The 16852-nt window shown below is 43.6% G+C and overlaps 3 protein-coding genes across 7 annotated transcripts in view; 2 read left to right on the top strand and 1 right to left on the bottom strand.

The window, feature by feature from the left end:
- LOC131678967 (MAP kinase-activating death domain protein) overlaps nucleotides 1-16852 on the bottom strand; it is a 67022-nt gene that overhangs the window by 34302 nt on the left and 15868 nt on the right. For 3 of the 5 annotated variants that reach the window (XM_058959439.1, XM_058959476.1, XM_058959467.1), the window contains exons 2-7: nucleotides 7915-8344; nucleotides 6767-7113; nucleotides 6209-6707; nucleotides 5787-6148; nucleotides 5601-5727; nucleotides 5264-5296 (exon numbers count right to left, since the gene is read on the bottom strand). In XM_058959439.1, the coding sequence (XP_058815422.1) occupies nucleotides 5264-5296; nucleotides 5601-5727; nucleotides 5787-6148; nucleotides 6209-6707; nucleotides 6767-7113; nucleotides 7915-8070 (1524 nt within the window). In that variant the 5' untranslated portion in view covers nucleotides 8071-8344. The remainder of the gene's footprint in view (nucleotides 1-5263; nucleotides 5297-5600; nucleotides 5728-5786; nucleotides 6149-6208; nucleotides 6708-6766; nucleotides 7114-7914; nucleotides 8345-16852) is intronic. The other 2 variants (XM_058959450.1, XM_058959460.1) reach the window with 2 other exon arrangements.
- LOC131676045 (uncharacterized) lies at nucleotides 10557-11661 on the top strand. The gene is made up of 3 exons (XM_058955173.1): nucleotides 10557-10863; nucleotides 10908-11592; nucleotides 11637-11661. The coding sequence occupies exons 1-3, from the start codon at nucleotides 10557-10559 to the stop codon at nucleotides 11659-11661; spliced, it is 1017 nt and encodes a 338-aa protein (XP_058811156.1).
- On the top strand, nucleotides 11728-14569 carry LOC131676044 (uncharacterized protein K02A2.6-like). The gene has a single exon (XM_058955172.1). It carries the CDS (start codon nucleotides 11792-11794, stop codon nucleotides 14567-14569), a length of 2778 nt encoding a protein of 925 aa, XP_058811155.1. The 5' UTR covers nucleotides 11728-11791.

Below are 16852 nucleotides of genomic sequence, written 5' to 3'. Positions count from 1 at the left end.
GGTCATACCGACTTTCCGGCTCAAGGCGCGTAAGAAGTTCGTCACCTGGTATTCCGTTTTTCGTGTCAGCGCAAGGTACCGAAAGGTATCTTTCTTCAGGTCTACAAGGATTTTGTATATGGGTACTCGGCTGTATTCGGCAACCACAAAGTGCGCAACGATGACGGACTTCTTCGCTTCGGGATGGAACCGATGATAATTACAAAACATCAAACGTAGTTGTTCCATTTATTTTGCCATGGCCGCTGTAAACAAACTGATGGAGCTGTCAAATGTTTTCTGTACACGCAGAACTATGTTTAGTCATCGATAGCATATTTTTCTATCTGCCTCTCGTTTCTTCTGCTGTACCTTTTATGCATTGAACTGTTACGGTCCATCCTCTCATTGAATGCTTACTAAAAGTATATGCTAGAAAATGCATAAAAATCACAGCAGAACAAAAGAGACGGGAATAGAAAGTATGCTAACTATGCATATTTTCGTTTCTTAGTGTATATAGCCTAATTAAATGTATTGATGGTTTTCCGGTGTTAGTATAATCGCATGAAAAATCGGTGAACGTATTTCCTTTTTAATGCAAGCGTTGAGCTGTGGGCGACAACAATTCTAAGGCATCGGGCATATACCCTTCAATTCTGTGTCCTCGAGAGTTTGGGTTCTAACTATAACTTGTAAGTGTGATTTGACAGAATACTTCCTTTCACCTACCACAACAGGTTTTTGCATCATTGGTCTTTTTGAAACGGAATACTGCTGAATGCTTTCTTGCAAAGAATGTTTGTTTTCGATTTATTGGCGCAATATGTTAACTGTGTCGATATTCATTCAAGAATTATGACCATAATAATTCGGTAGGCAGATGCTGTCACATGCTTAACGAAGCTTTTTTTGGGTTTCCATACTAATAAATTAAGGTATAAGCTAGCGATTAAATTGTTTTTAACCACACTAGCAATACGTTGTTATAGACTTAATTCGAAGCGAAGTGGATGAAATCTGTGAACCAAACCCTATCAATATGGGTATCGAAGATTTTGTAATTCACAATTCAAGATAATTGGACGACAAATCCCTTCTCAGACGAGTATATTGCTTTACATGACAGTTCGCTTTTTGAAAACCACTCGGTTTCTAGCGTGCCCTCGGGTAATCTTCCGTTACTTGTACTGAAGCATAATTTCCATGCCATCGCCAAGATCACATTTACAAACCCACGCAGCGCTGCCATCACCGGGGACGCCTGTTATACAGTAATGCGGAAGGCCTCGAGCACTCCGACGCAGGCGCGCTACCAGCCAGATTAGTCGTCCCGGCCCTGAGTTCAGAGGTCGTGAGGGGATCTTCCGAGCTTCCATCTCAGGCAAGTATTTTGCTTCAAATGAAAATCCTATCCCTGAAATCCTCTTGGTTCATAGCACACCGTCGCGTACAAGATCCGATTTCCTGACCGTCTACTACCAGAACGTTCGTGGAATGAGAACAAACACGCAGGCCTTATTGCATGCCTTCTCTTCCTATGACTACGACATTATCGTTCTCACCGTAACCTGGCTACGTGAAGATACATTAAACGCTGAGCTAACGACGAACTACACAATCTACCGATGCGATCGCAACTCTTCTACCAGTCATATACGGCGCAGGCGTGGCGTTCTTATAGCGATAAAGAAACGTGTAACTGGAATTGTACTAAGGATGTGAACGTTTGGAGCAAGTTGTACACGTTAAACTGTCAGGTAGATCGTTATATATTTGCTACATTTATCTGAGGCCAAACAGCGATCCTGACTTGTACAACGTCCACTCCTTTGCTGTCCAAAGCCTGGACAAAGCTAATAGGCGCGACAATGTATTTGTTATAGGTGATTACAATCTCTCTCATTTCCGGTGGATTTTCGAAGACGATTATAAGTGCTACCTTCCTAAAAATGCAACATCAGAGCAAGAGACATTGGTCGCTGGCGGCTTGTATCAAATCTGTTCTCTTAGCAATGTGAATGGACGAACTCTCGATCCAGCTTTCGTTAACGACACGGACGTGTTCGAACTGATGGAGCCTCCGACATCTATACTGAAGGTAGACCTCCGCCGTAAACCCTTCTTCGTACTCGTACCCGATTGTTTTGCTTCTGCTCCGCGCTGTGAATTTTGTTGAAAATTGCTTGTCAAATTGACTCTGTTACTGTTTGCTATTTCTTTGACGTTCAATGAAGTGATTATACATTAGTGGCAGAGAAGAGCATTTACAAAAACAGTTTTTATCATTCTTGAAATCGCAGTTGAGTCAAAATAATTTGCAACAAATGCTTCACAAAGATCGCACCCGATGAAGAAACAATCGTGTGTAAGGGCTTTTGTTCGGACGAATCAGATGTTTATCATCTAAAATGCGCTTCTATCACTGGTTCTGAGGCGATCAGCTGCAACAATAATTTCAATATCTACTGGCTATGCACTGCATGTGGCGAAATAATGTGTAATGTTTGCGATATGGAGGTATTTCGGGATAGACGCAAGCTAATTGATATCGCCAGTTTTTCATCTCGATCCACCGTTGCTGCTACCGCCGCTCCTACCATCGCTGCCATCACAGCTACCGCACGCACACTGACCCAAGAGCTAAAAAGTGTGAAACAGATTTGCACGATGAAATTTCGGCGCTGAAGAATGAAATCGCTGGAATCCATCAAACGCTGGCCGGTTTTCCCGGCTCATTCAATGTTTCAAACTCATCTCAATCATCCCCACTGTCGTCGACTAAGCTAATACAAGGCTCGAGAAATCTTCTAGAGAACAGTAGAAAAGTCTTGCCATAGATAGAGGTAATAGATATGGTTTCACAATGCATTGGGGAGATAGAAGACACGATTACTGCGCAGAAACTTGTACCACCGTGGAAGGATACATCGACGATGCCGTATGTGTCGTTCAAAGTAGGAATTGATGTGGAATTACGTGACATAGCGCTGAATCCATCAACTTGGCCGAAAGGAATTTACTTTCGAGAGTTTCAACAACTACTGGTATAGAATTGTGTTAGATATTCGTAATAATTGTTGTTGACTATGTTATGTTTTGTTGTTAGTATAATATAATGTTGCACCGTAATGAATATTAGTATATAAGTTATCACCTAGTCTGTACGAGCTTGCTCAAAGACGATAAGAAATAAAAAAAGAAGTTGGATAACTTCTTCTTTACCGACGCCAGAGAGGTGACTTCACTATCTGGACTAGATATCGATCCACCAAACTCATAGACCGGGGACCAACGGCTTTACTTCCCTTCTGAAGAAAGACGTGACCACAGATTTTTTCAGAAAAATCTCAACGACCTCGGCTGGAATTGAGCCCAGGCAAATTGGTATGAGTGACGGTCACGCTTACCACTCAACCACCGGCGCCGTCTTATATCCGAAAATGTTTATCTTCGAGACAAAAATTCGCAGTCCACAGCCGAGTCGGTGGATCTTTCTGCAGATCACCTCCGAGATATATTTACCAACCTTCCTGTTCATCACAACAGTACCTTGAAACATTGTCAACGTTTAATATCGACCTTCCATTTCCTAATGTAAATGATGCCGATGTATTGAGCTCTTTGTCCAGCGCAGATCTGTTGAAAGGACCTGGTCTGGATTACTTGCCTCCTGCGTTTATAAAACATTTTCACACCAGTAAGTATTATTTTCCAGCGTTCAATCTCAGAAAATATTTTCCCAAGTGTATGGAAAGAAGCTGCTATAGTTCCTATTCATATGGCTAGAATTACGCACAATGTCGAAAACTACAGATGAATCTCGCTGCTGAACTGCCTGGGCAAAGTTCTGGGAAAGTTTGTCTGCAATGCGCTGTACGCTGCTTCTTCCGGCATAATTGGCAAACGTCAACACGGATTTGTAAAAAAACGTTCCGCCACTTCGAACATGATGACGTACACAAGCTTTCTAGTTCCAGTTATAAAGAAGCGTCAACAATTAGACACTATATATTTTGATTTCGTGAAAGCATTGTTATTTTGAAACAGGAGCGCCCTGGATTGGTAACCAGATGGCTGCATTCTTACCTCTCACAACGATCCGCTTTCGTTAGAATTGACTTCACACGCTCAAGTGCATTCGAAACACCGACCGGTGTGCCTCAAGAAAGTCACCTAGGGCCTCTGATCTTTTCCTTATTCATCAACGACCTCTGAACCTGCATCAAGTTTGAACAACTACTCTATGCTGATGATCTGAAAATCTTTCGTTCAATTGCCTCGGTACTCGATTCTGTTGAGCTCCAAGACGGTATAGCCAATATAGAGGAATGGTGCTTGTTGCAACGGCAACTTCGGCAAATTAACGTCGATAAATGTAAGGTGACAAGTTTCCGACGCTCTGCAACTCTAAGTTTTTGCGATTATATCATTCAAGCCTGTGTCATCCAGAGGGAGAATTCTATCCGTGACTTGGAAGTGTTATTCAACAGAAAACTTCGTTTTGAAGGCCACATCACTGCAACAATGGCGAAGGCTTTCGCAACATTGGGTTTTTTAAAGGGAACACAGTCGATTTTGTTAATTTCTATGCACTGAAATCTTAATACTGCGCACTGGTCCTGAGCACATTGGAGTATGCTGTAAAATAGACTGCCCGGAAAAATAATAAATTTTTGAAAACTCAATCGGCCCACCCCTGATTCGATTCATAGCCCCACTAGGAGTACTTGCTCTAAATTTGAAGTAAATCGGACAAGTCTAGCTACCGGACCAACGTGTCTAAAGTTTGTATGGGATTTTTTGACAATTCACATAGAGAAAACCCACTAATTCGCATGTTTGCCGCTAGGTGGCACTGTATGTATCGTATTATCACAACATGCGTTATATATCGGAATTTTGGCCGATTTACTGTCTCGAGAAATGTACCATTCTTGTGTAGCTCAATGATGCACGTCCGGTAGATGGAAAATTCAATATAATCTTGCGTAGATACAAAAGAATCATGCTAGCAGAGCATTTGAAGTGAAGCTCTCAACCTTATTCTGCATGCCTTCGAATTGCTTTTTTGACGAAATGCATTATCGAATTCGACAAATTAATTGGCGAAAATTCAACCCGCCACAATGCCCGATAAGCCTATGTATTAGATCGAAACAATTTCACTGGGCAACTGAAAGTAGAATTGAAAATTTTGTCGCCATCCTTTGGTTCCGAAGTCTTTAAATGAAATCATACGCTAATAAGCTATTATCTAAGAACAACAAAACAAGATATTTACACCGACTCCTGCTTGATCCATCAGTTGCATAGCCTGCACTCATTTCAACAGATTTTAGTGATGATGAAGATGGTAATCATATCCAGAACGAAAAGCACATATAAGATTGGCGGTGCCATACGTTTTTTTCATGGAGAATATTGAGGTACCCGGAAAAGGGAAGCGACAGAAAAGGGATAGAAGATGAGAAACGGTTAGAGTAAAGTAGACAGTGGGAAAGCTGAAGGTGCTATCGATGATCAGCTGTGCAGCTTGCGTGCACTGACCATGGGTCTACTATTGGTGGTCGAGTGGAATAGGCGTAGCAGAGCTAGTGAGCTCGAAGAAGTTCACTTACCTGTTTCAAATGGTTTTTTAGTACAGTTCCTTCCGGTTCTGGCAAAGCTGGAATTTGCTCAGCATCCCCCGAAGCGGGGGTCAGTCGATTCGAGTCCAAATCCACCAGCCATACATCGTCGGGAAGTCTTTTCCGATAAAAAAAGAAATTCAGCGTTATATTCTATGGTCAATTGTATAGAAGTACCTGAAATTCCTCTTATAAAGTAGGAACGTAGCGGGAAGCCCGATTATGAAGGGAGTTGGTGCTAACAGTAGCTGTTCGGCACTTCCCATACAGGTCGGCAACAGCGGAATCACAGGAAACATATACTCCAAAGGATAAATTAGTTTTACTAAAGCCATCACGGACATCGACAGAGCATTATAATCCCGTGACTGAATGATGATTTTGTGCTCGAGTAGGATCAGAGTTAGCACTTTGAGGCACGTTTCGACACCGAGTAGCTCCAAGGGCAGGTGAAGTGGAAAGTCCACGAATGAGAACCGGGTGTGATCCGGAAGTGAAAAGACTAAAGGTTGATGAATCGCAGGTGACAGCACTTCAACCTAGGTTAAAAATTAGTAGTTTAAATATATTCGGTCGTTATTATTAATATTGTTGTATACCTCCACCCTGGTAGAACCAGGCACAGGAACTGGTGCCGATAACAGTCTCAAAATCCATGTTTCAATCTCCTTCACGTCATGGAGTACAACCGACGGCGTAGAGTCCGTAACTTGACTCGTTAGGACATTCCACACACTATCCCGTCCGCTTTGACGTGAGCCTCCGACTCGTTTCGGACTTGAAGCGTCATTGCTCGCGTCAATAAGCTTCTTCAAAATATACAAACACTCTCGGAAAGTCGACAGGAATGGATGATGTGATAAAATGCAAAGAGTGGTGAGTGACTGACTTCGAATTTTTGAACGCTTACGAGATGCACGAGGTGACGGCGAGTGACTTCCCCCTGATTCCGAATCTGCCGAAGGTCCAGTCACTCCCAGTCGTATCTGTTGTTGAGGTCCTCCGTAGTATGAAGTATTGGGTGGATCCGAGTCTCTCCGGCTAGGACAATCCCGATCCGAGGAGTCACTGGGTCCTATATTGCTACTTCTATAATCACTAGAATAATGATAGTATTTCAATCGAGCTTCATAAGTAATCGAATGTCATTAACCTACCTTGAAAATGCTGAATCCGAGCTTTTCTCCATGCTTTTTCGCCAGGACTCTCTTCGAAAGGTCGAATTATGCCCTTTCCTGCCACCGGCAGGATTGCCCCCTCCTCCAACGCCAGGAACATGCTTTTCCATAGGTCGATAGAAATTCACGCAAATTCCATAGCGAGTTTTTCCCGAATCCTTGTCGGTAAGCATGAACACAAATGAAGTCGCATCCCTTACGGCCGTACCGGTTCTCCGGGGACCAACACTGACGCAACCTTCAGGCTGACAAAAATACACCATATCCAGCGGCAGCGGAAAGTCCGCGTGGTCCGTAGGGGGATAGCGGCGTAGCAGCTCTGGAATCTGAGTAAAAATGGGAGAGGATTAATTGAATCAACGTGTGTCATGGTCAAGCCAGCGGCTTTCATCGTATTATAAAGGTATAAATTTTACAAAACGCGCCATATATAAGAGGCGTGATTTATAGCCTGTTGGAACTGTAATGCCAAATGCTGAATTAGCCGTAGTTTTTTAATTGGTCTTTTATTTCATTACAATTACATCCCTCATCTAAACATACTAGCACAAACTGAATGACCTTTTGAGAACGCTTCGTTAAGCCATCTATATTCAGTGTGGCGACCTTTTCACCACTTCCACCGTTAAAATGGCAATGAAAATTTATGTTTCTGTTGGATACCGTTGAGAGTTGCCTTGAAAATAGTAAATTTCGTAATACCCGAAGGATAATATTAATCATTATTTATGATAATAACAATTGTGCTGCGAACCCGAGCAATGACAAACATCAGAATAACAGCAAGTAATTTCAGATTGTCCGCAGCAAAAAATTAAGAAGAGCAAGAAGCGTGATATCGCCTCTTTTCGAAGAGGAAAATTTGCTCTCGGCAATGAAAGCGTTCTGGAAGAGCCTGACATTTTCATGGGATGTCCGAATAATGGTTTTGCAATATAAATTATGGTTTGCAATTATCACAACACCGTCCAAAATGGCCTTGTTGAGCGATTTGCTGGACGCCGTTCAACATTGGTCCAACGAATGACCCTAATTGAACGATTTTGAAACATCCTTTTCATAGGAAGCAATTTTTAACGTAGCAACTATGTATAGTTAAATCGTATTACCAAACCTAGCAAACGAACCTGCACCGGTGGGGGTGAATGTGGTCCAGCTGCTTGCATTCCGGGGACCCCGGCTGCGTTGCTAGGCCGAGAAGCGACCACCGACCGGGCGCCCACAATTGCCAGATAGTCAATCAATCGTGGACACAGTGAATCACGCTGCTGCTGTTCGGCCATCCTTTCTGTCTGCTGGTGGTTGATTTAATCAGCAGACCGTCCGCTCCACCGTCAGTTAACAAGCGAGTGCCCTCCACTCACTGCTGGGGATGATTATTATCCTAGTCCTGTGTCACAGTTGTCGTCGTCGTCGACACTGCTTCAATATCTATGTCAATTGGATATACATTTGGTGATAGTAGTTCCTCGCTGGATTTATATGTGGTTTTCGTTGTTTGTTGGTGGGTGGTAATTATTAGAGTACAGTCGTTGGTTTTCCGGTCGCATTTTTACTCTGTATAGGAAGAAAGAAAGAGAGATATTCGAAATTCAATTATTTAAGGGTTCATCGTATGAAAATCGTATAATACTTGAACATTTGATTTATGGCAACATAGTGGTGTATCCTCACTGTAGAACAAGCAAAAATAGGTATATTTCAGTAATCTTGACGCCGAATTGGGATTTATAATACTAATTGTGAAGAACAAAAGAATGATGATATGAACGTCCTGCAGCTCACCGTCTTTTCCCGTTTCAGATGTATCCAGAACGAATCTTACAAGTAACCGATTAAGAAACGAAGAGGAGGAAGCTTCCTAACTTCACAATGAAGCAATCGACCGGGGGAAGACGGATATCTCTGCCACACGGATATTTATCTGTAGCCATCCCCCTCTTTGTTTTCCGTCGGTGAAGGCACTTCGCAGCAACAACAACAGCAGTATCAGAGCATCGATCTCCCAGTTGGATATAATCCCAACACGTCCTGGAACCAGCGGAAGAAGCCAGCAAGAGTTTGCTGGCCATCACATTCGTCATGAACATTGTCTTCGTCTGTGATTTTCGCCAGTCGAGATAGTAGATGCTTCGGATTTCAAAGGATTATTCGGGGCCTGCGAACTAACATTGACGAGCTTAAACAGCTGATCAGGCATTGCATTTATCGCTCATATGAGTAAATGCGTCCGGATAATTTGCTACTGCGACAATAAAAACTCACATTTTCACACGAAAAGTTATTGGCACTCACACAACTTCTCCTGATAAAAATAACGTGTTATTTCTCCGGATAAATAAAACCGCTGGAGAATGAGCGAATGAGTTGATCATGGTATCCTTTTTGCGCTCGCTGCCTTGCTGTCGCTATTCCAAAACACGAAAAAACAAGTCTGTCGTACTTCTTTGCCGCTATTCTTTGAAACTAAGTATATATTTTGACGGTTTCATTGATTTCCACGAAATTAAAATATTATCACCTTCTCCGGTGAGAAGGAACAAATCAAAAAAAACTTTATCCGGAAAATTTATTCTCATGCCATTTGTGGAGACGGAAAATTTTGCGTCTCATCTTATCTCGGAAAAGTTGGACATCGGATAAGCTTCTTCTCGCGTGAGTGAGAAAGAATTACAATGCCTGCAGCTGATCCGTGAGAACGGACCGCATCTGATAGCAATTCAGGAAACAAAAATGGACATCCAAATAGTTTAACCTTCCGGCAGTCGCGCTAGTGCACTGAATGCACGCTGCTCTGAAAATCTAGCGAAATCGTCTTAGGGCATCAGCGGCTGCTTGTTAAGTGGGCCATAAGCGCAACTTCCAGAGGGTTAAGCTGATTTTATTTATTTACCGCCAGTGAAATCAATACAGCTATCCGAAATCAATGATGGGTAAAACAGCGCAAAATAAAAAAAATTCAATTCGGTGAAGTGAACTATCTCCAAGATTTCGGCCGACCAGCGAGTGCTAACTTGGCTGCGAATAGGGCATACCCGTTTAACTTCAGTTTAGACAATGGCATCAAAGAAAGACGAGTAACGGAGCAAAACTTTGGTCGCGCATCGCAAAAATACGAACAACTCGCACGCCAAGTTTGGGTAATTGTTGAATGTGGCCAAATCAACGGTCACCAATGTAATAAAAGTGTTGAAACCCAACCCAACCTCGCAAGCAAGTTGGGATCTACAATCGATGCACGATAACATGAGCCGAACTGTCGACTCATTTACAAGGAGGTGGTGACTCCAAATCATCACAATAAGTAAAACAAATCGCCCAGAGAACGAACTCGGAAGCTGTACATGAATATGCTGACGAAGTTTGATTGCGTGGTACAGGATGACGAAGCCTACGTCAAGACAGATTTTAAGCATTTTCCTGAACAGGAATACTATACGTTAACTGTGTTGGAGACGTGGACATCCCTACAACTCAATAGGAATTGCTGGGCTCACTGATGGCAGCCCGCCTGTCACTCAGTTGACGCACCGAACAGCATCCGGTTAGCTAGTCAGAATGTAATATAGTTCAATAGCAGTAACACGCGTATTTTTTACCACTCTGTTTCGTCCGCGTAATATTTTAATAAAGTATATGTTTTAACATGTGGGTCGTGTAATCTTCTCTATCGGTCACCTCCGAACACGGCCCACAACAGTGGCGACGAGAATTTAGTAAAATTGGCGTTCGAAAGCCAATATTTATCACCCACGTGTAAACGGGAAGCATGGCGGAATCTAACCTCAATCCGGAGCAGCATCAGCCAGGAAACGGCTTGCCAGGCGGTCCACTACCGCCAGGAGTAAACCCACAACACCCGGGAATGCAGCAAAATCATCAGCGGCATTCGGCTCCATTTTTCAACGGTCCACCATCAGCGCAGCAATCTTCAAGTACCAGTTCGTCTTCCGCCGAAGCATCCTACCATCTCTTTCAGCAGCTAATGCAGCAGCAACAGGTATTCATGCAGCAGCAGCAACAACAGTTAATGCAGCAGCAGCAAGATTTCTTCCGGAGTGTCATCTCATCAATCAGTATTCAGGTCCCCCAAACCTTGAAATGATTCTCGATTCACTAGCAAACAATATCAAAGAGTTTCGCTACGATCCGGATGGAAACATAACCTTCGCTGCATGGTACGGCAGATACGACGATTTGTTCGAGCAAGATGCTGCACGGCTGGACGATGAAGCGAAAGTCCGCTTGCTCATGCGAAAACTCGGATCATCTGAGCACGAAAGTTATGTGAGTTACATCCTACCGAAATTGCCGAAGGACTACAAATTTACTGATACAGTTGAAAAACTAAAAATCCTTTTCGGCGCTGCAGAGTCCGTCATCAGTAAACGGTATCGGTGTTTGCAGGTTACCAAACAACCGACCGACGATTACGTCACATATGCTTGTCGAATCAACAAGACCTGCGTTGAATTTGAGCTAAGCAAACTTACCGAGGAGCAGATCAAATGTCTTATGTTTGTTTGCGGTCTAAAGTCGGAAGGAGACAGCGAAATACGAACGCGGCTACTGTCGAAAATTGAGGAACGCGATGACATCACTCTCGATCATCTTTCGGAAGACTGTCAGCGATTGTTGTGCCTAAAGCGGGACACGGCAATGATCGAGTCATCAGCATCACTGTCATCGGTGAATTTCATCAAGCGAAAACAACAATTTTCAAAGCATCAACAGAAACCGCCAATGGAGACAGCCGGACCCGACAAAAACATTCCCTCAACGCCCTGCTGGTTCTGTGGAGGAATGCATTTCGTTCGAGACTGCACTCATAGGAGCCACAAATGCAAAGATTGTGGTATTGTCGGACACCGTGAGGGTTATTGTTCTACTGCCAAGCGACCATCCAAAGCCAGTCGAAACAAAAAGCACCCGGGATCGTATGCTACAAAAAGCGTAAGTCTTGTGATTAATACCGTCGATAAAAGGCGCCGTTTTGTTACAGTGATGTTGAACGGTGTGAATGTGCGTCTGCAGTTGGACACGGGATCTGACATAAGCATCATTTCGAAACGTTTGTGGGAGAAAATAGGTAAACCACCCACAGTACCGGCAAACGAACAAGCCGCAACAGCGTCAGGCGACCGCTTGCAGTTTTTGTTTAAGTTCAGTTGTGACATTTCGTTCAATGACAAACAACATATCTGTCAGTTTTACGTTGTTGAAAAACCACTTTACCTTCTTGGCATCGATTTGATGGATGCATTCGATCTTTGGTCACTGCCCATTAGCACGTACTGCAACAACGTCACTGTTCCTTCTGTCACTTTGAAGTCACTGAAATCAGCATACCCGAGGGTGTTTAGGAACGAGCTGGGGTTGTGTACGAAAACAAAAGTGAAATTGGAACTAATACCAGGTGCAACTCCAGTTTTTCGTGCAAAGCGTCCAGTGGCTTATGCGGTACATAGCAGTGTGGATAACGAACTCGACCGACTGGAACGAGCAAAAATCATCACACCGGTAGACTTTTCGGATTGGGCAGCTCCCATCGTTGTCGTCCGAAAAACGAACGGATCTATTCGTATTTGCGGTGACTATTCCACCGGTCTCAACAATGCCCTGCAACCGCATCAATATCCGTTGCCGCTACCGGAAGAAATTTTCAACAAATTGGCTAATTGCACAGTGTTTAGCCGAATTGATCTGTCGGATGCATTTCTGCAGGTAGAAGTGGACGAAAGCAGCCGTGAATTGTTAACCATCAACACCCATCGGGGACTTTACCGGTACAACCGTCTGACACCGGGAGTCAAAGCAGCACCGGGAGCATTCCAGCAACTTATCGATACTATGCTGGCAGGCCTCCCTCATACGTGTGGTTATTTAGATGACGTCGTCGTTGGTGGTGTAAATCCTGAAAATCACTGGGCGAACCTTCATGCAGTGTTTCAAAGGATCAGCGATTTTGGATTTACCATTCGTGTAGAAAAGTGCATATTCGCTCAGCCGCCAATTAAATATGTAGGTCATCTGCTTGACCGCAACGGTCTTCGCCCGGATCCATCAAAGGTTCAAGCCATCAACGAAATGCCACCGCCCACTGACGTTTCCGGTGTTCGCTCTTTCCTAGGAGCAATAAATTACTACGGCAAGTTTGTTCCTAGTATGCGCACCCTTCGGTATCCTCTTGATGAGCTGCTCAAGGCGAATGCAAAATTTGAGTGGACGGAAAAATGCCAGGCGGCATTTAACAAATTTAAAGAAGTGTTGAAATCCGATCTACTGTTGACACACTACAACCCTGCGCTTGATATAGTTGTGTCGGCAGATGCGTCGTCTGTTGGTGTCGGTGCAACATTATCACACAAGTTTCCGGACGGTACTCTCAAGGTGGTACAGCATGCCTCCAGAGCACTCACAGCAGCAGAGAAAAACTATAGTCAGCCCGATCGTGAAGGACTTGCAATAATTTTTGCAGTGACTAAATTTCACAAAATGTTGTTTGATCGTCGCTTTCATCTTCAGACTGATCAAGAGCCGCTGCTGAGGATTTTCAGTTCGAAGAAAGGAATTCCTGTTTACACATCGAACCGGTTACAACGTTGGGCTCTTACGCTATTGCTTTATGAGTTCACCATCGAGTACGTCCCGACAGCGAAATTCGGCAATGCTGACATACTTTCCCGTCTGATCAACCAGCACGTCAGACCTGAGGAAGATTACGTGATTGCTTCGGTCTCTTTGGAGAATGACTTAAGGTCAGTTACACAAGATACACTAACCGTTCTCCCTCTGAGTTTTAGAATCGTACAACAGTCTACACAGTCCGATCCTATCACCAAAGCAGTTTATCGATACCTGATTGACGGTTGGCCTGAGACCGTTACTGATGCAGAGCTCAAGCGGTTTTATGCACGACGTGAGTCACTTACCACGGTACAAGGCTGCATACTATTTGGCGATCGACTTGTTATTCCTTCGCCCCATCGCAAGCGCAGTCTTCAGCAGCTTCATCGTGGCCACCCTGGAATCCAGCGAATGAAGGCGATTGCCAGGTCTTATGTTTATTGGCCAACTCTCGATAACGACATTGTTCATTATGTTAAATCCTGCCATCAATGTGCGATGACTGCGAAAACACCACCGAAGTCAGCGCCTTTGTCTTGGCCTAAATCAACAAAACCGTGGCAGCGTGTACATCTTGACTATGCTGGACCGATCGACGGGGAATACTACTTGGTCATCGTGGATTCTTTTTCGAAGTGGCCTGAGATTGTGCAGACTCGCATCATCACTACAGCCGCTACAATCAAAATCATCAGAGAACTGTTCGCACGCTTGGGAATGCCAGAGACACTAGTGAGCGACAATGGCTCACAGTTCACCAGTGCAGAATTTCAATCCTACTGTACGGATAACGGTATCGAGCATCTCACAACTGCGCCGTTTCACCCACAATCGAACGGTCAAGCTGAGCGGTTTGTGGATACATTCAAACGGTCAATAAAGAAGATTAAGGAGGGGAGAGCGACAATGCGTGAAGCACTCAGTACTTTTTTGCTGACTTACCGGAGCACACCTTGTTTTTCTTCTCCGGATGGAAAATCACCAGCAGAAGTCATGTTCGGTCGTCCGATCCGTACCAGTTTGGATCTACTCCGTCCTCCACCAGATTCTGTGCAGTTTGAACAGCCTAGCGAGAGCCGACCCTTGAAGCGTGAGTTCAAAGCTAAAGATTCGGTATACGCAAAAGTCTTCGTTAAAAATCAATGGCACGTATAGGTCGTGTAATGTACAACGTTCAGCTCGACAATAGAAGGCTTGTTCGGTCCCATGTTAACCAGCTTCGAGATCGCGCTGTATCTCAATCGTATCGACATCGACAGATAGTACGAAACTTCCACTCAACATTCTACTTGATGCTTGGAATCTTCCAGTTCGTCGCACAACGGATCCATTAGCACACTCAACGCCAGTAGCACCTCTTACAAGCTGCTCTAATTTGAGACCATCGTCAACACCAAATACTTTGGTGAGAAGGCCTACCTTATCATCGGAGTCATCGTCACAGTTATCAGTATCGTCTTCTTCATCTTCAACATCGCCAAGTTCGACATCAGAATTTCAATCTGCAAATGAAGCCGATTCAGCTGTTCAGGTACCTCGCCGCTTTTCGCGTATCCGAAGAGCTCCGCAATGGTTCGACCCCTATCAGCTGTATTAGGAGGGGAGATGTTGGAGACGTGGACATCCCTACAACTCAATAGGAATTGTTGGGCTCACTGGTGGCAGCCCGCTTGTCACTCAGTTGACGCACCGAACAGCATCCGGTTAGCTAGTCAGAATGTAATATAGTTCAATAGCAGTAACACGCGTATTTTTTACCACTCTGTTTCGTCCGCGTAATATTTTAATAAAGTATATGTTTTAACGTGTGGGTCGTGTAATCTTCTCTATCGGTCACCTTCGAACACGGCCCACAACAAACTGGAAGATGAAAGAAGTGGCAGAGATTATCAAGTGCATTAGGTTGTCGAAGTTCACAGAGAAATATCTCGTATGGCAGACCATCTGTTCATGTGGCTTGAAAAGCGACACAATCTCGATCATCAACCAGGAAATTCACGTGCAGGAATGCCTTGAAAAACGTCTGTTGTCTATCCTCAAGCAACACAATTGTTTCATTCTGTTTTGGTCGGATTTATCATTACGGAAAAAAGGTCATGAAGTAGTACGCAACGAACTACGTGAAAGTGATGCCCAAGGATATACTCTCCCAACACGTTCATTAGAAAAAATGTTGGGTAATCATCAAGCGGAGCCTCAATAAGATGCGAAAGACAGTTGTCAGCGAAATGCAGTTCAAGCACAGCAAACAGACATTTAAGCTAGAACAATCGTTCACGAAAAACCTCCTCTGTAATCGTTTGAATAAAAGAGATTATAACTACTAGAGGTCACATGTCGCTATTAACACTGTTGGTTTATTATCTCGCTCCTACATATGCAATATTTTTGAGATGTGTTCGGTTTGAAAATTCAGGAAGATCATAAATATTGGCACTCTACCGTATATCAAGTATACTGAGGAGACAATTTTAGGAACTTTGAACTGGTTGGTAGATGGTTGATTAGGGTACATATCATTAGATTTGAATTACCAGGCCAATGGCCGTCACGGTATTCCGGTTATATTCCAGACAACACCCACCCATCTTTTTTCACAAGCAAGTGAACCATAGATGCTTCTATGATCTATTGCTGATTAAGTTTTTCACATATTGTTCGTTCCAATTTCTAAGAAAATAAGTTGCATCCCGTCATATTTAGATGAGCACGTTATTCCATTATTTAAACTTGTCGTTCAAATTATACCCCCGTGATTTTTGTCTCTTCCTGCTTATTCTACTGTTTTCACTTTGCGTCTGGCTCTAGGCCCGTGCATAAATGAACTCTCCTGGAATGACCAAAATGATCCTAAAATGGAAGTCGAACAAGATTCGTCATCAAAGACTCCGAGTTCTCATTTAAAATCAAACACATTGAACTGGGTTCGACCGTATCCAATCTTCTTTCGGATCAAAGATAGCCCGCTAGGTATTCTAATATTCCGCAAGACGCTACGCCAGATATCTCGAAAGTTCGCTTAGATAAGTTCAGAATTGTGATATATTGCCCAAACCAAACAAATAACGCTACTGGTGACCTTACTTTTTTGAAGAACTAACGCGTTTACATACCCGTTCACAAAGTTAAGATCAATGGTGTAGTTATCGATTCGGATTTGGCATGCGTGGATCTACTGAAGGACGAGATTGACTATTTCAAAGATCCCTTGCTTCAGCGAGCGAAGATTTTGAATGACAATCACACCGGATGGCATAAAATGGTGTGTTCCTTTAAACTAGATCAGGGTTGTTTGAGCCGCGCGTCATGCATGTAGTATTGCGCAAATTACAAGAAAATGGGCCTTTGCAGCAATATTTTTTCTCTCTTGAGAGGCGGTCAATTTTCTCTCTTGAGAGGCCGTCAATATACCAACAAGAGGAAGCTAGTCCACAACGC

This window comes from Topomyia yanbarensis, chromosome 1, assembly GCF_030247195.1.
Source record: "Topomyia yanbarensis strain Yona2022 chromosome 1, ASM3024719v1, whole genome shotgun sequence".
In the NCBI taxonomy this organism is placed as follows: Eukaryota; Metazoa; Arthropoda; class Insecta; order Diptera; family Culicidae; genus Topomyia; species Topomyia yanbarensis.
Note: the sequence above shows the minus strand (reverse complement) of the source record. Positions and strands in the feature narration are given on the sequence as shown.